Source organism: Melozone crissalis, unplaced genomic scaffold, assembly GCF_028551555.1.
Source record: "Melozone crissalis strain CALT ecotype California unplaced genomic scaffold, PUWL_Pcris_2 ptg000006l_1, whole genome shotgun sequence".
NCBI classification, from domain to species: Eukaryota; Metazoa; Chordata; class Aves; order Passeriformes; family Passerellidae; genus Melozone; species Melozone crissalis.
The window spans coordinates 27,358,715-27,377,076 of NW_026535784.1; the positions used below are offsets into that span (position 1 = coordinate 27,358,715).

The window sequence follows — 18,362 nt, forward strand, 5'->3', positions numbered from 1 at the left end:
AAAGGCACAATTTGAGGAACTGAATAACTGTCAAGTGAAAACTACATTTGTTTTGTAGCCAGAAAATATCCATGAGCACTATGCAGATCACAAAAATAGTACAGGGATAAGCAGCCAGCAGCTGGAAAGCTGCAGAGTTTATGCAATTTCATTGTACCCTGAAATGAAATTAAACTTCTGCCTTCTACCAATAACAACAAATGCAAAGAAATTAAATCCCCAGCCCGTGACTTATTGACTCATTCAGTATTGCCTAATCACTTTCAGCAGCCTGCAAAACATGGAGTTACATACCCACACTGGATCCTGTAAAGACAAATGCCTAAAAATTAACTTTTTCTGTCTATTCTGAATAATAGTAAGTGCTTTTAATTGAAAGTGTGCACACACACATATACAGAGCTGTAACTATCTATTTCTCTTTGCTTTTATCTTGATTAGGCCAATTTTTTGATTCTTCAGCTGTCAGATCACCTGGACTATTCTCCATGTATAGTTTTTTTGAAAATACTCCTCCTGTTTCAGTCCCTGTCTCTCTTGCCTTCAGTATGTGCCCTCTAAACCATATATCCCCTCAAAGCTGTTTTTATGTTTTGTTAGACTTTTTATTCTGCCTCTCTATAGATTTGGGATAGTGCCATAGCCTACAAAAGACCTCCCTGTCTTCAAAGACCTTCTAAAAATGACTTCTTCCATGAATGTCTATCAGCATTAATCACCCACAGGCAGCAGTGTGTATAAAGACATCATTTCAGCTTTGAGATTGAAAAAATGCGAGGTCACTGGTACATGAGAGGAGAAATTTGATCTGCATTCTCTCTCTACAAAAGAGAGCACAGTCTTCTTGAGCTAGGAGACACATCACACTGTGCTGAAGCACTGTGTTTATAGGCCAGGAAAGGTGAATGCTTGAATAGACAAGAGATCTGAACTAGCATTTAGCCTCATTCAGTAGTTTTACTTGGGGAATGCATTTTTTAGTGCATTTTCTTCTAATACCTAGCAATTATCTTTTGCAAAGTGGTCTGTTGAGGGCTTTTTTCCAAACTGCAGTTTAAGTAGAAATCTCCTCAGGAGTCTGCAAGGCTTGCCAGTGAAAGTGGACATTTCCTCCCTTCTCCTCTTACAGGCCAGACAGATGTGCTTCCCTCTGCAGCATTTCACAGGACTTTGCGTGAATTCATGCAGCCAAAATAAGGTATTTGGTCTCACAGTGTGTCCTTAGCTGGAGAGTCCACGGCAAGAGGATTTGGTGAATCCTAGAAGTTTACACATCTTAAATAAAAGGCAGCTAAATTAATAGAATAAAAAGCTGCCAGGGGATATTAAGCATCAAGATCTCACTCTTGGCTTAGGAAGTCTCTCATCAGCAAATCTCTAAGGCTGAGAGTGGACCCTGGGAAAATGTTGTATGATGTGAGAGAAAACTCAGGCTCACAGTAAATCATGTTGTGCTGCACAGTGGGCTCCACACCTCCTGCCTACTGGCTCCCCAACTGCTCCTGCAGAGCCAGTTCTCCACAGTCTCCTCCTGCCCCAGGAGGAACCCCCACGTCACAGCTGCTATATGGGCCCATGCTGTTACTCTAATTTGTTTGGTATGACTGCAATTTTTCTACCTGGAGATTCTGCATGTTTAGGCTTGAATAAAACAGAAAAGCTTCAGTATTCTCCCTCACCAACTTCTCTTAGATGCAGGGATCCAGTTTCTGAAACACTGCAGTTGAGGCTGTGACCACAGTTCTGCCAGAGGCAGGAAAGGGTGGCGCTACTAAATCACAGCAAAACAAACCTCAGTATGCATCCACTCTTTAATCCCTTTCTGTACATTCCACATGCCCATTTTTAAGTATTTATTATTCCACATTCTATATTTTTGCCAAGACAATGTCCTATCTAGCTGCAATCACAACTTTGTGATACCACAAGGGATATAATTCTTTTAAGAGTGGTGGAACACATACAAAACTAATTTTAATAGTGAAACCCTAAACCCGCCAAACAGAAGACACTGCCTTTGAGTCACCCTGGGGAAAAAAAACCCACAAAACCAATTCTGATCATTAGCACTGATGCAGACGCCTTAGTTTGTCATGGAATTTTTTGCCTAACATATCTGAAACATATTTTTGTAAACATAAAACCCTTCCTCACTCAGAAGTATGTTAAAGAAAAGTGAATTTAAAAAACAAGGACAACAGAGATATGACTCTAGGATTTGTTTAAAAACAAAGAAGGAAAATGATTGGCAGCAAAAAGGAGAGAAAGCTACCAGTGAGCCTGCTAAGCTTAGTAGTTCTGCCACAAATGTTTGCAGGGTTTCATGTCTGCAACAAGATTTTAGCATGACTCTGTTTTTTTCTTCCTTATCTGCACCAGCTGCTGTGGAAAGCAATTCTAAGCATCCACCTACTCTTCTGTTCTTGCCATTATTGTAGTGATGCCAGGACGGATGAATGCTGTACTACAATCCTCTGATTATTGTTGTTACTGTGACCAATTTTGTGAGTCTGGGTGTATTTTAAAATCTTAACTCCTGGAGTTGTGTTACTGCTATTTCAACTTCCATTATTAAAAGAAACTCACCTTTAAAGAAACAAATCTGTTAAATGAGAGCCTGAAAAGATTCAACATCAAAAAGCTAATGAAATGAACTCCCTTGATACTTTTATATGCCATTCTCATCATATTTGGTATATCTGATTAATGGGTGAGTTTTGATTGGATCAGCAAAAGAGCTGCCAGCAAGGAGTGAGCAGAGATGAGGGAACAGCAGAGGAGGGCACACACAAGCATAACAAGAAGCCTGACTGTGGACAGAGAGTGATGAGAAAAGAGGAACTCATCAGAGAGGACGATACAGCCTGACAGTTGACATAACTAAAACATATGAACTCATTATTTTTGAAAAATACTCCTCTTTTCTAGTAATACATCTCAGAAATGACTTGCCCATTATAAGCATTCATTTGTTAAAAAAGAAAGAAGAACAGTTAGAAAAATATAAATCTTCTTTAAGGAATGCTTACCTATGTCTAAAATCTTTATTTCTTGGTGGGAGCAAGTAAAAAAGAACAGAAAAACATTATTAGACAAACATTCAGAAAGGATGTTAAAAGACGAGAGAGAAGAAGGCAACATTTACATCTGTCATTAGTGAAGTGTTGAATGATTGTCGATTGTCCACTTACATTGACCACATATGTTAACTCTTAAAATCTGCTGAATTATTACTTTGGTTAGATTAAATTCTCACATTTAGATAAGCATAGTTAAAATATTTTATGAGGGTAAAATATTTTCATTTCAGCTTTAAATACTTCAAAAATCTTTTGACTCAACTTCTGTTTTGTTCCCAAAAGCATTTGCAAACTCAAACTTACACAATTGCAGAAACTTATTCAATACTTTAATTTGCCACAGTAACTCATACCTCCAAAAGTCCAGGATGAGAAAAAGACATACCTTAGCTCCAGAACACTAGTTACATTTCCAGATGGGAATATCCGCCGGACGTAGTTGAAATCCCCCACGTACAGACTGCCATCTATCCCACAAGCCAAGGCAACCGGAGCCAGCAATTTGTTACCATCAGCTTGACCATTGCAGCTTGGACAGGAGATGCTGCGTCGTCTCCCGTTGCCCATAATGCTACTAACAACTGGGGGCTGCTGAGATATAAATTGATTTTCACCATTCCCTTTGTAGAGGATTCCTGCCAGATAATACAGGAAAAAACCAAATCAAAACCCAATAACGTTCATAAAAACTCTAAATGTATACATATAAAATGGTGCAAAAGTATTGTAAATAGTCTTTTAGCTAGTTAGTAAAAATTCAATGAATTTTTATTGTTTCACCACCATATTTTCCTCACAACAGATAGCAACTTTATTAAAACATCTATAGTTATATTTAGGTTATAAACATGCAAACATTACATTATCTTGTCCACAAAATTTAGTAGAAACGCTAAATATTGTAGCTCTTAAAACCCCAAAATAATTTCAGTTGTTATTTTTAAATGTTAATGATTTAACATTTAAATAATGAATAAAAGTTGTCATGCTGGAGGAAATGTTAAGTATATTAATGGAAGGAAGGTCTGTGTTCCTACATCTTTACAGTCTTGAAATAGTACAGAAAGGACTGAAATTCTAAAGTGCTTTATAAAAAATGAAAAAGAATATATTTGCAAATTGTATTCCTAAAGTCCTAGTACAACTAATTATGAGTATCATGTTGAATGTAATCTGAAGTGGACTACTGTTGCAAATTGTAAATATTAATTAAAGAGCCACTTCAAAAAGTTGTCGATTGCCTCAATTTTACATTGTAAAAGATTCTTTACTCAGCTCACAACAAAAGTGTTCCTCTGGCAACAAAGTCTGCCTCAGTACCATATCTGCAGCTAAAGGCAGTTATTAAAAATGTCAAAACAACAAAAAAAATGGTGCCAAGCCAACCTGCCTCTAAAACTTAATTCTGCTTTGAGGCATGAAAGAAACAATAATTTTGTGAAGACAAAGCAATATGCCAGCAGTATTTTTCTTACTTATAGCCTACGTAGGAAATCTGAGAGGAAAAATGGATGCTTTATCTTAAATCTTCAGTCTTGTGGGGAAAAAAAATGTATGTTCAAGTGTTGCCAGGACCCTCATTGCTCAGTCTCATGATGAATCCATTAAGGTGTCCTCTACAAATGGTCAGCTATTATGGTTCTACTCATAAGTCACCATGAGTCACCATGTGTCTTTCCATGGTATAATCTATGTAAACCACACGTCACTTTGTACTGTACAGAGATCTGGGTTTTACTGATTGCATGCCCAGAGGTTCATGCAATTTGGAGCTGAGGGATACAGTTATCTTTTAAGAAGTTTAGAAGAAATTTAAGGCGTATTTCTCTTTCCCTCCTCTCTCCTGAAGTGCACGATTTGAACTGAAAGGTAGGAGAAAAAAATACCTTGCTTTCCTCTTTAAATGTTTTAGGTGTCTTCACTGCTTTTAATGTTATAAAATGCAAGAGATTATAAATGTAAAACCAATATGATAAAATTGGAAACATGATAAAATTGGAAAAAATGAAAATGGTTTATGGAAACCTAATGGCAAGTAATCCAAATAAGCAATCTAAATCAAAAGAGGAAGAATGTGTTTTTCATGAATAGTTAAAGCCAGAATGCTTTAACAGTATACGAAATCCCCTCTCCTATGATTACATCATTTATGACAATCATGGCACTATAATTTTGCCTGAAATAGCTGAGTTCTACAATTTTCATCAGCAGAATTCTAGAAGTCAGCACAGTGCACTATTGCACCTGATTTATTCTGTCATTACCTTGAAAAATTGGTCCTTCACATTTCTCCTCTATTATCACAGAGTAAAAGATGTACATTAGACTATTTACTGCAGCAGTCTGGATTTCCATGCAAACACTGTCTGCACTCTCTCCTGAATAGATTTATGCATCTCATCCACCTTGTCATTACAACTCTCCACTTAGTTTATTCAATTAGACACATGACACTTTGAAAAGTCATTATTTGTCAAATGTACTCTTCAACACAATTTAAAGCCATCATCAATTTACCCAGTGAACAGAATCAGTCTTACATATATATTTATAATTATAGCTCTTTACAATTTTAGATGGATTACTTTACAATAATTTGCACAGTTGTTTTGTTGGTTTTTTATTTTTAATTTTAAATTAGGTACAATGACACCTTTTCCCTTGATTTGGTGACCTTGTTTCCTTACCAGAGGCGATGCTTTAGGTTTCGACTACTGCGTTACACATATTAAGCTTGTGTACTATGGGGAGACCTTCATGGGACATCAAGTACTGCAGAACTGACAATCTTCCTGATAATTACTCTGGGTTCCTCTCTTGCATGAAAACCAAGTGCTACCAACTACTACTTTAAGCTATGTGACTGTTTACTTCACCTTTCCTACACGCTTTCAGCCAAGTTTTTCCAAATTTCTTCCTGTTCAGTGTTGAGCTGAGGTTTCCTTAGCATGGCACCCTGCAAACAGTTGCTGAGCAGCTTGCTTGACCAACACACTTTGCAAAGTTACTGTGCAACAGCAAATTGCAGCTGGAGAGAGGAGTGAGAATATGAGCAAGCAACAGCTCTGCGGACAGCAAGTTCTGCAGAAGGAGAGGGAGGAGGTGCTGCAGGTACCAGAGCTGAGATTCCCCTGCAGCCCATGGGAGAAGAGCATGGTGAGGCAGCTGTGCTCCTGCAGAACATGGGCACCTGTGGTGGAGCACATATCCATTTGGAGGGCCCATGCCAGAGAAGGGGATGCCCAAAGGAGGCTGTGACCCTGTGGGAAGCTCATGCTGGAGCAGGCTCTTGGCAGGGCCTCTGGACACATGGACAGAGGAGCCTGTGCTGGAGCAGGTTTGCTGCCAGGACTGGAGCCATCTGTTCCTGAAATACTGCACCCCACAGAGCAGACCCCACTGGAGCAGCTGTGAAGAACTGCAGCCCGTGGGAAGGACTCACAGGGGAGAAGTTCATGGAGCCTGTCTGTGTGGGAGGGAGCCCATGCTGGAGCAGGGAAGAGTGTGAGCAGTCCTTCCCCTGAGGAGGAAGGAGGGTCAGGGACAGGGTGTGGTGAACTGATCACAGCCCCACTCCCTGTGTCCCTGCACCATAGGCAGGGAGGAGATAAAGAATTCAGGAGTAAAGTTAAGCCTGGAAAGAAGGGAGGATTGGGCAAGTTGTTTTTAAGACTGGCTTTCTTTGTCACTACACTACTGTGATTTGACTGGTAATAAATTATATTAATTTTCCCAAGTCAATTCTGTTTTGCCCATGACAGTGACTGCTGAGAGATCTGTCTCTGTCCTCATCTCAACCCATGAGCTTTCCATTCTGTTTTCTCTCCCCTGTGCAGCTGGGGAGTGACTGGGTGGCTTTGGTGTCCAGCCAGAGTTAATCCACCACAGCATATCCGACACAGACTGATGAATTTATTCATGTATATGTACTTTTAGGATGCAGAAGCATGACATTCAGTGTAAATAATAGAAACAAGGAATATCCTGAGGTAGAAGGAACCCACAGGATTCTTGACTCCAACTCCTGGCCTTGCACAGGATAAACCCCAAGAATCATACTGTGTGCCTGAGAACATTGTCCTAACACTTTCTGCCAACCCTGACTGGCTTGGTGTGACCACTTCCCTGGGGAGCAAGGAAGTACAAAGCATTACCATTTGCAAAATGTTCTACAATTTCCTTTTTAAAAATAATAGCACAAATAGCAAAAAGTTTGAATGAGAGACTTGAAGTGCAGGACAGTAGAGCAGTAAAACTAGCAGGAAGAAAATGAACTCCTTACCATTCTGAACATCCAATACATGATGCTTATCCAATGTCCAACCACCCATGTTGGAGGCATCCAGCTCATAACCCTGCAGAATGGCAGTGCGCTTTTCCCAGAGAGTCAGATCCAAGCAAGACTCATACTCATAACCTACAGACACTGAAAAACAGCACACGGCCTCATTCAGTACAGGATCTCATTCTGAAGAGGAGTTTAAAGAATGGCATTTCCTTAAACTGCACACATTCTTTTGCTCTCCTAGGACACATGAAAATTCCTCTGGCTTCTTAGACATGTTGAAGATACTAACCAGAATCTTAGGTTATTAAAATATTTTAGTTATTAAGAGTAAGTGAACTAAGACAGAGGAAATCCATTTTGTGATGTAAGTCATACTGCTATTGCACTTTACCTAAAGTACACACAGTGTGCAGACTAAACACCATTATTATTAGGCTGAGAGCTACTTCATGGGAAGGAAAAAAAGTTTAAAAATGTCACTTTTCATGTGAATGAAAAATGGTTTCTTTTTCCTTCTGAAGCAATTTTTTTCTCATTATTCAATGTTTAGATTACTTTTTTCAATATAATTAGTATTTTTCAATATGTTTTAATACCCACCGATGTAATTTTATTCTGCCAACATTTTCTTAAAGGATACAAGCCTTTGAGGTGTGCTTCCCTATGTTCAAGACAACACTAGAAGTACAAAAATCCTCTGTAACACATACCAACAGCTTCAGATAATCCGTAGACCCTCTGATTGTATGCATCAGTTTTATCCCATATGAAGGTGTATGCTAGATTTGGGGATGCAGGGAACCATTTTTGGAAAAGTCTTCCCACCACTGCCACCATAAGATGAACCTTCATTAAATTAAATGGTATAACAGATTGGGTCATAGTAATCTTCAGTACAGATTTATATCCTGCAGCCCTGGAGCTCAAGTACGATAACTTCAGGTCACTCCCTGGTATTGTTGTTTCTTCATGAAGTACCTATGCATCATTAAAAGAAAAATACAGTATTTCAAGTAGTTTGAAATTAAACAAAACAATGCAGCTATCATGAAAGGCTGCCTAACATATTACATGACAATCCATTAGGAAATATCACCTGTATTTGGCCTTCATGGTTAAAAAACCCATAAATAAATAACAATGTTTTACACTTTTCCTAAAAAGTCAAGTCTAAATTCTTCAATATACTGAAGCTGCTTAGTTGGTACTTTCTGCTCAAGCATTTCAAAATAATCTCCTTTTTTTTTAATGAGGGGCAAAGGAGGCATGAGAAAACATTCACAATTGATTTTTCCTGAAGAGGCAAAAAAGCATCTTTCAACTAAGTGAAAATTGCCCCTTATGGTGCTGCCACCCATGTCCCAACTAATAAAGGCATGTCTAATAAAGGCAGTAGAGCCTCTAAGGAGAGCAAAGCTTGAGATTTGGGTTGGGATGCCTAATTTCTCCTGTAGGAGCAGGAAGAAGTCCCAGGTATTTTATTATTTGCATTACCAGTGGATTGTAAATACTTTAAACTAGACCATTCTTCCATTTATTTTGAAGACAGATAAGTAGGATGCCTCAGGGGAAGTTTTTCCATATTTTCTGATCAATATTCACTACTCAGATATCAGCTTATCACTTTCACATTTGTGAGAGGTGGAATGACTCAATTTTATTTTTAAAAGGTTCCTCCCCTCCTCTACCTTGTCATTGCCTCTGAGCTGAGAAGCTTTTGTGGGTGATGGATGGATGTGAAATGTTTCTGTGTAATGTGGATAAAAGCAGTCTATATTGTTCTATGCCTCAGTCAGAACATAAACACTGCAGCCAGCACTTGCAGTGAACAGCTACCAGCTATCCTGGTTTATTGAAACAAAAAAAAGAAGAAGAAAAATGTATCCAGACATGCTTAAAGATAATGTTTCGTTGGTGAAGAGTTCAAAGGATGCTGAAGCACAAGCCCAGAACCTTAGTGGTGTTACAGGAACACTCTTGGGAAGTAAATTAAGAAAGGTTTATTTTACTTTTCTGTCTCCTGGTCCTGAAGTCTGAAGACCAAACATGATTTAGTATTAGTGGGAAGCAGACTTCAGGAGAAGCACTGTCACAAGTACTAGGCTTAAGACTTCAGTGGGATCAAAACCTGGCTACTACACAAGTGCTGCCAGCTCTCTGTGCCACAGAAATCCCTGGACACTGCTTCTAAAAAATTGACTGTGTTGAATAGGGTGAAGTAATGCGGTTGATGTTCAAGGAGGGCAACACATGCTACACCATCCTCTACATTAGCATTTTTGTTGGATCTACAGAAAGGTTTATACAGTATTAATTATATCTACTTCCTCCCCAGTAACAAAATTTCAGAAATACTATTTTGACTCATTGTCTGGCATTATAGTTATTTATATCTGATACATGTAAACATAAAACTGTTGTTCTTCAGATAGACTATAACAGTACTTTAGGAAATAAAGTATGAATTGGAAGATACAAGACAAATGAATTACGCTTTTTAAATTCTTAATTCTTACTCTTTGAATATTTCTTTGTTCCCCACCAAGAACCTGGCTGAAAAGAAAGTAGTCACCTTGAAGGAGGTGAGTGTGGCCTCATTTCTCTTTGTAAATCTAGTCTATTTTCCCTCAGCTCAATATGCAGACTGTCTAATCCAGAGAACAGGCAAATCTTTCCTACATGAACAAAAGCACCTCTCTCTAGAGAGGAAAGTGATTGTGAGCACATTCCTTTTCTGAGACTTTGAAGGAAAAGCACAAACCACCCAGGAACAAAAGACAAATTCCTCCTCAAGACACCAGCAGGACTCTCATATACTGCACATTAAAGCTAGTATAACAGATGGAGGTCTCTGTAAGCAAGAGGAGAAAAAGAAATAATATGCTTGTAATAGGACACAATTTAATGGACTTCAGTGGTCTCCTGTTACGACCATGGCTTCTTTTACAACTGCAACTGTGGAAGAGCAGTGTTAAACACATAGGTGGTCTTCCAGAGCTCTTGGCTGAGATAGCAGGCAATAAAGAGGACACCTTGAAGTTTCAATTTTCAAGAAATTCCACTGTGTATTTGGATTACTATCAAATTAGAAACTAGGACACTCATGCAGTTCTCAGCGAGGTTTAAAAGAAAACCTAAACCCCTATTATTAGTTTCTGCAGAAGCCTCAAATGCCTGCTGGAAATCTGACTTATAACTTCCTTTTTTCCATAAAATATCCCCTGTAGTAACTTATTTTCTTGAGAAGTTTAGAAATGTATAGGTAAGGTTAAGCAACTCAATCTATCTCCCAGAATCAAGCATTACAAAGAGACTTAAACAGTTTCATGTTCATCCAAAAAGGTAAATCATCAGGCACAGCAGAGAGCTCCTATGGGAGCCATGACAACACATCAATTGTAAAGCAATCAGGAAAGTCACCGGGAATAAAAGTCACGTCAGGAATCACCAACACAACCAAGCTGTCTGTGCTTCACCTTCTCCACACTGAGCATAAACTGCCTTCAGAAAGGCTGATACCCTAAGGGGACTGACTTATTGCCCAACCACCAAATTCTAATGGCTGACATTTTATTTGTGCATGATCAAGCTACTCCTAAGGACAGCAGTGAAATATTTAACTTAGGGGACTGAGATAAGGGTCACCTTGATTTTCACAGCGTTTGCTGTCCTCAGAGCTCGAGCTGGTCTCCGAGTCACATAAATTGTGCAAGGCTCCTCATCTCTCATGGCCAGCAGGACTAAAGCTGTCCAGGCTCTAGAATGCCTTCCTGCTCCAAAATATGATATGATTCAGCTGACATGCTCTGATGGTATTCAGAACACTGAATAAGTAATTCTGTTAGGGGGAGAAATGCCTGCTGTGTTGTGTGATTTTTTTTTTTTTTTTGGCAAATTGAACAATTTCAAAAGAGGATTTGAGGACAAATTTCATAAGTGAGTGCAAACTTTAGTCCTAGTGTCAGAAAAAGGTTGTTTGCGGAGAAATAACAGCTGAGCTGCTGCATTAAAATGTAACATGATCTAGGTTTGAGAGGGGTAAAGATGGCATTTTTAGATACTAGCAACTGCTGCTATTACATAAAGGCTGAGATTAGGGAGTACCAAAATTATACTTTAAGTAGAAGCTGAAACTGCTCATTTCAAGACAGAAAACTGTTTTCCTTTAAAAAAAAAAGCCTTTCCTTACAATTGAGGCTCTTAAATTACCAGTTAAATCAAGGAGAAATAGAAAGGGTAAAAATACTTGTTTTTTCTAGACTTAATACATGGTTTAGGTACCACAGAGAAGAGGGGTAGGAAAAAGCCACATACATATAGAAATATAAAATTGTGTCTCTAACAGAATAAAGAAAAAGGTATGTACAAAGTCTCAAACAGAAAGCAAAAGAGAAGAAAACCATAAAATGTGCTGGAAAAGAAGGAAATGTATAAATGGAGATATTTGGTTCTGCAAATAATCTCAATTTTTTTTCTCAAATTTCAAGTATGAACTTGAAATTCTGAAGATTTTAGGTAAGTGAAACTAGGGTGCAGTATCCATAGAATACTAATATTTTTAGATATCCTATTATGTTGTTAGTTTAAATGTTAAAATAGGTTCATTTTTTTTGCTGAAAACCTAGCCACTCTGAAACTACCATTAATTATTTTTATTAAGTCATTGAAGCTCATGTTTTATCCTGAATTCCTCCGGGTAAATAAATTTTGCCAACTTCTGCCCCATTACTGCCAGTAGTGAGAAAGAGTCTGAGGAGAAGAACCTTTAATACATAATTTGAAGGAAAACATCCAGGTTTCATTCTCTCATACACATGAAGTGATGGAAACAAGAGGCTCAGGATCTGCAGAAGGCATCTTGCAAGCACATATAACAGCAGATAATGGAGGTTTAGGAGAGGGGAAACCCTCAAACACTCCGTTTCAGAAGTGCTCACTGTGAGTCACATGGGCTTCTGCCAGACCACATGGCAATATATGGAAAACAGACATTTCAGGAAATTATTAGGAAAAAGAGAGTAACAATATTACCTAATACATAAAAGCAGCTCCAGCTTAACCTGAACTCCCTCATCTGTATGCAGTTTATTGCCTCATTCCACACCAATTAATCTCAGCTACTTAAGTCTAGGCAAAGCATGGTAACTTGCAATTAATAGTAGATAAAATCATGCCTGAGCAGTCCAAATTTAGTTAACATGTTATTATCAGCCCTCTTGAGTAATGATCTGTTGGGGCTGTGATCACCTCTTTACCCACTGTGTTTGTTCTTTCCCCTTGCTCGCCCTTTCTTTTTTTTTTTCCAGTTTTCTTTCATACTGCTCCTTTGGCACAGACTTTAATTCCCCCTCTGATCAATTTGGGATTCATAAGCCACTAAGTACACTCTTGGAAACATTATCTCCAAGGGATGATGAAGCACTTCAAGGGATGATGATTACAGCAGCTCATCATTTTCTCCTGCAGTACGTGATGGTGAGTGCTGTCACAGCACACGAACAGGGTGGCTAAACACTGACTGCAAGAACATGGGGAACATCTTATTTCTCTGTGCCTTCCTCCAGGCTCACACACTTTAAACTGGCATTGCCCCTTTTTATATGAAAAGATCAGCAGCAGTTCCTCTGGAGCTGAACATACACTTTTGAATAGTATCTGGTTCTGCCCATCTTTTATGAGAGGAGTATTTTTTTTGGGCAACAGATTGTTGAGCATTATGCGTTTCTGAGGGGAACCTCACCCGAAGGGGTACACGCCAGTCACAGTTGTGCAGCTCCCACTTGCTGAAGGAGAAAATTATGTGTGGGATAAGCAAAGAATATAGAAGAAAGCACCGCTTAATGTTTTCTTACATAGTATTGAATTGGATTTTTGCATACATAACATTTTCCCTCATCAGAAATCACCCAGCAGCACCAACTGCCTAGGATCCACCGAGAATGTCTTTCCTTCCAGCTGGTTTCCTAGGGAGACAACTTGACCCAACAGTCCTGCCTATCAGACCTCCCACCTCACAAATTTTGAACCTGGTAGACAATTTCAACCACAATTTAAGTAACAGTAGAAATCCCTAAAGATAATTCTGTTCCTTTATGTTTGTAAAAAAAAAAAGGGCTCCAGTAGGGAGGAAGTAGTCAATTTGGGACTCCCATGAGAAAGAAGAAAAGGCTGAATGCAGCCTGTGGGGAAGGACTGGATGTGACAGACAGATGGAATTACAGCAGTGGGTGGGAATTAGTAGGAACCCAGACCTCATTAGTCCCACTGCTCAAGAAATAACTTGTTTACCTAGACACTACAAGGGTTTTTTTAAAATGTGCATTTTCTGACATTCTTCTATCATAACTTTTTTCTTGATTTATATCTAGCTAAGCCATTTTCCATAATTTCAGGAACTGAATCTATCATCTATTGCCAAAACAACTAAATCAAAACAAGCAAATCAGAGCTGTTTTTCAGTGGACTCTTGTTTTGAAAATACTTTCTTTTAATTGACTTGCAGCTATCAAAGGCACAGAAATGATAGTGAGGATAAAAGCAACAATTTCCTAGCAGTCTAGATTTGTATAGAGTCTAGAGTGTTTAGTTGTAATTTTCTTACATCTTTCCTTTAAACTTGCTCCTACCATGAATTGCTTAATGATTTAGCTCTTTTCTTAAGAGCACTGCATGAAAACATTTGAATACATTTTCTGTGTTTCTCTTGAAGAGGCAAAGACATTTCTTCATGAATGCAAAAAAGAGTGCTCTATGTAATTATGAAATTGGGGAAGTAGGGGCAAGAGAAAGAGAGAGAGGCAAAGAGGGAGGCAGAAGGAGGACTGTTTCACTTGGAAAAGTTTGAAAGGCCAATCCTAAAAGGTCAATGTACCATAGTGTACCCTAATTATGGGCCAGTACTTGAATGCTAAATACATTCTGTAAATTAAGTGATGGAAACAAATGTACTGATGTACACACAGCTTTCTTACTTTCCATTTTCAGATGAAATTTTAAAAATCAGACAGAGTAAATAAATTGGTCTGAAAATAATCACATGTTGCAAATTCCTAGCACTTACTCAGAACTACTTATTTTTCTACAGCAGTGCATGGTTTTCATTCTGGTTGCTGAACACTAGCCTGGCATAAGATTGTGTTTATTTGAAGCACACCTTACCTGTGTCTCTGGGATGATGGGACTATCTTCAGGAGAAATTCTAAAGAAAGTGGATAAAGGCGATGACACGATAACAGGGTTTGGCCTTACAAATCCGCTTAGGTCACAACTGGGAATGTCATTCTCTTCCTTCTTCATGACAAGGGTGTCCATGACATAAAAGACATTCCAGGGAATCCATACTGTGTGATACTGTGTCAGGAACGGGGATCGCTCAAACACCAGTGTCAGAGAGGCACCGCCATTCGCTACCAAGTCAAACCTAGGGAAAAATCCCAAGAGGGCCAGCTAGTCAGCAAATTCCCAAAGCCATCCACAGCCTCTATTCTACTGATTGATTCTTCATTCCATTGTACTGCTCTGAATGCAGAATGGCTCTACTGGGAACAATGGAGAAATCAATTAAATTACATTACATTATACTGCACAGAGAGAACAGAGAATTTGGGACGCTGCGTTTAAATTAAGCAAGTCCTTCTACTTCTAAAGTATATAATAATCAGCACGTTTTACATTTTAAGAATGTGCAAAGTACAACTTTAGTCAATCAGTTTCCTAATGTCTTTTTTCCCTGTTATTTTATTATCTCAGTTTTACAAGCAGCTCTTCAGTAACACCTTTGCTGTCTTTATGACTTTTAAGTGCTTCAAAAGGAACTTACATTCCATCCTGGCGAGTGATTGTATATCCGTAGTCTGGATAGTGTAGGAAGGAAACATTGACTCCAATGAGCGGTGTTCCATCAGCAGTTAATACTTGGCCTCTTATGACAGATGCAAGACTATGAAAAAGATGCAGGATCAAATTTCAAGTTTGGGGGGTTTTGTTCTTTTTGCATGAAAAAAGCTATTGAGTGAACACACACATTCACCCTCACGCACCTCCCCCCCATGCTATCAACTACCATTTAGAAAACATTCCTCAGATTCTAACCCTTTTACAAGTTCACATAATTTACACTATATAAACAAATGCCTTAGAATCTGCAGATAATAATTTTGTTTCAGTATTGTTGATTTTACTTTGGTTTATTTTGTCTGTACTGTGTTACTAAGAGCAGAAATTAACTGAAGAATTTTAAGAACTTAGAAACTCTATATGTTCCCACTATAAGTCATATTTCTGGCAGACTTTTAAAGAAAAATGTACTTTTCAATTAGTATCAAAGCAATCTGTAAAACTGCAGGGACTATGAAATACAAAATTTAAAAGAGCAATAAGGAACATTGGTGCAACAACTTTTAATCAACTGCTGTGCCCAAACACATTAATGCTGTTAAATTACTGCAAACGCAGTAGTTCTAGTGTAAATCATCTTCTTTCACTCAGTGAGATCCCAGACACCTGCTTCCTGTTACTGGCTTATTTTCAGGTCATTACTGCTTCATAGAGCACCAGTCAAATAGTTTATGCAATTATACTGTCGTGCACTTAACAGTTCTATTACATTAATTCATAATTTATATTATTTAGTGAGCTCAGTTTAAAAAGTGCAGCTTTGCTTTTCCTTCTGAAGTGTTTTCATTGCTTTGATATATTTCCAACTGTGCTAGCCCAAATCAACTGGTTAAATAAAGATTTATTTAATCATTAATGAAGTGCCCTGTTAGAATACAGATACTAAGCATGGCAAGTACCTTCTGTAACCTAGTGGCACTGGTAAATTGAATTTTGCAGGAAATGAGACAAAACAAGCAATTTGAAATATTAAGCGAAAAGGTCTTTGCTCAAAATCCACATCAGAAATTTGCTGCCATAGCAGATCTCCTCACATGAACCCCACTCTCCAGTTTGTTCTGTGCTCATGAGTACAGGACGAGTCAGGCTCACCTCTTGTTGAAAGGGCTCTCCCCAGGTATGACGTGGGTGCTGTCTGCTCCGATGAGGAAACTGATGCGGTCATAGAACGCTTTGGCAGCTTGCTGAGATGGAGACTGCTGGCTTTGGCTGATGATATCCTGGGGATCAGGCAGGCCACGACAATAAGGCTGGTTTTGGCAAGAACTCTGCAAACAGCAGTCAGGATCCATACAGTCAACTAGCCCATCTGTTGGCAGAAAGTCACACAAATGAACAAACTCTTCCTCCTGCCCCTGTGCATTGGAATGAGCCAGCCAGCAGGGAGATGAAAAAAATTATGTAGTATGAAAGAATACTCATAATTAAAATTTTAATGAATTCATTTTCAATTAAAGAAAGAGAGTTTGTTTCCACTGAGTTCTTAAGCTCCCATGAAAATCCATGCAAGCTGAATATACTCAGAGTACTCAGTATCATGTAAAAACGAACCTATTTATTCAATACTTTCCTAAAAACATGCTGAACAAACCAGAAAATGAAGGCACTCAGGCTCAGCATACACTGTTAACTTATAAATATTAAACATTTTAAGTGGGTCTAATTAGCTTTAATGTGAGGTTATTTGACTTGCTAGAGAAAAGAAACAAGTAACTCCCACTCTGTTGTTTTCCTCAAGTTTTTTAGTAATATCTATGCTGCAAGTAGCTTTAAATATTTTACAACATGTATCAAGGTGGATTCCTTTATACCTTGGCAGAAAGATTTTGTTGCTAGGGGCAAGGCAATTTCCACACAAATTTTTACATGAAAATGTATGAGAAAACAAAATCTGTATTTAACACTTAGATTCTATTCTGAATAAATGGATGGGAAATGCTGGCCAGTATAAATAAGATTTAAACACATGGGTGCTTTTATGCTTATGTGCTGAAATATTCCCATATGTGGAACATTAGATCTGTCACATCCCTGGAAATCTAATTTGATCAAAGATTAAAATCAAGATCAAATTGATAACTACTAATTTGCTGTAAGTAAAGTCATAAGGAAAATGAGCCTGGAAATGTCAGCTACAGAAAATTTCTAGATGAATGTAATCTGGTATCACAGAGCTGATGATTGTTTCCCCAAAAGAACAGCAAGACTGAAATAGCTCAAATATTTTATTATTCCATTTAGATTAGAGAGGGAGCTTGCTTGCTGCACTGAACTGAAAAATATACCAATGCAGCATTCGAAGGAAACCCATGACTGCTTGTCTCACAAAAGAATCTGCCTTTAGAGTAAAACTTCTTTCTGAAGGGAAAAATAGCATCCATTTTTGTTAAATCATATGTTGAAAGACTGTAAGTAAACAGTGATCTTCTAAAGGTATTCTAAGTATTGCTGTGCTACGTGGATCAGTTACAGGACTGGCAAAATAGTAAAGGAGTGGGATTTCTGTTCTTTCGCACATCTAAAATTCTTATTTAACTTGCCTGACTTTGAAATCAGTTCAGGGAAAATAAAAGGGCTGAAAAAAGTATCATTAAGTGTATCAAAGCTTGAACATTTTTAAGAGACAAGAAAGAACATTGATTTTGCCTGGGATGAGGATATGCCAGAGGGTCACATTACCATTCAGCTAGACACTGACAGGCTGGAAAAATGGGCTGCCAGGAACCACATGAAGTTTCCACAATGAGAAGTGCAAAGTCCTGCACCTGGAGAGGAACAACCTCCTGCACCGTAACAGAGCTTTGTGGAGAAGACCTTGGAAGTCCTGATGGACGCAAAATTAACATGAGCCAGCAACACGCCCTTGCAGCAAGGAGGGTGCCAACACCATCCCGGGCTGCTCTAGGAGCACACAGCTCTGTGTGCAGGCTGGGCTTTCTGGTACAAGAGACATGGACATCCTACAGAAAGCTCAGTGAAGGGCCATGAAAACTGTTAAGGGCTTGACACATCTCTCCTACAAGGAAAGGCTGAGAGAGTTGAGACTGCAGAGCCTGGAGAAGAGAAAACTTGGGAGGGTTCTCATCAATGCATACAGA

General features: G+C 38.6%; 1 protein-coding gene across 21 annotated transcripts in view; it reads right to left on the bottom strand.

Annotated features, from left to right (window-relative positions):
- TENM3 (teneurin transmembrane protein 3) overlaps positions 1 to 18,362 on the bottom strand; it is a 1,290,863-nt gene that overhangs the window by 40,233 nt on the left and 1,232,268 nt on the right. For 18 of the 21 annotated variants that reach the window (XM_054295903.1, XM_054295906.1, XM_054295901.1 and 15 more), the window contains 7 exons: positions 16,357 to 16,573; positions 15,188 to 15,307; positions 14,527 to 14,788; positions 8,079 to 8,346; positions 7,363 to 7,506; positions 3,466 to 3,715; positions 3,030 to 3,050 (listed from right to left, as the gene is read on the bottom strand). In XM_054295903.1, coding sequence (XP_054151878.1) covers positions 3,030 to 3,050; positions 3,466 to 3,715; positions 7,363 to 7,506; positions 8,079 to 8,346; positions 14,527 to 14,788; positions 15,188 to 15,307; positions 16,357 to 16,573 — 1,282 coding nt within the window. The remainder of the gene's footprint in view (positions 1 to 3,029; positions 3,051 to 3,465; positions 3,716 to 7,362; positions 7,507 to 8,078; positions 8,347 to 14,526; positions 14,789 to 15,187; positions 15,308 to 16,356; positions 16,574 to 18,362) is intronic. The other 3 variants (XM_054295921.1, XM_054295920.1, XM_054295909.1) reach the window with 1 other exon arrangement.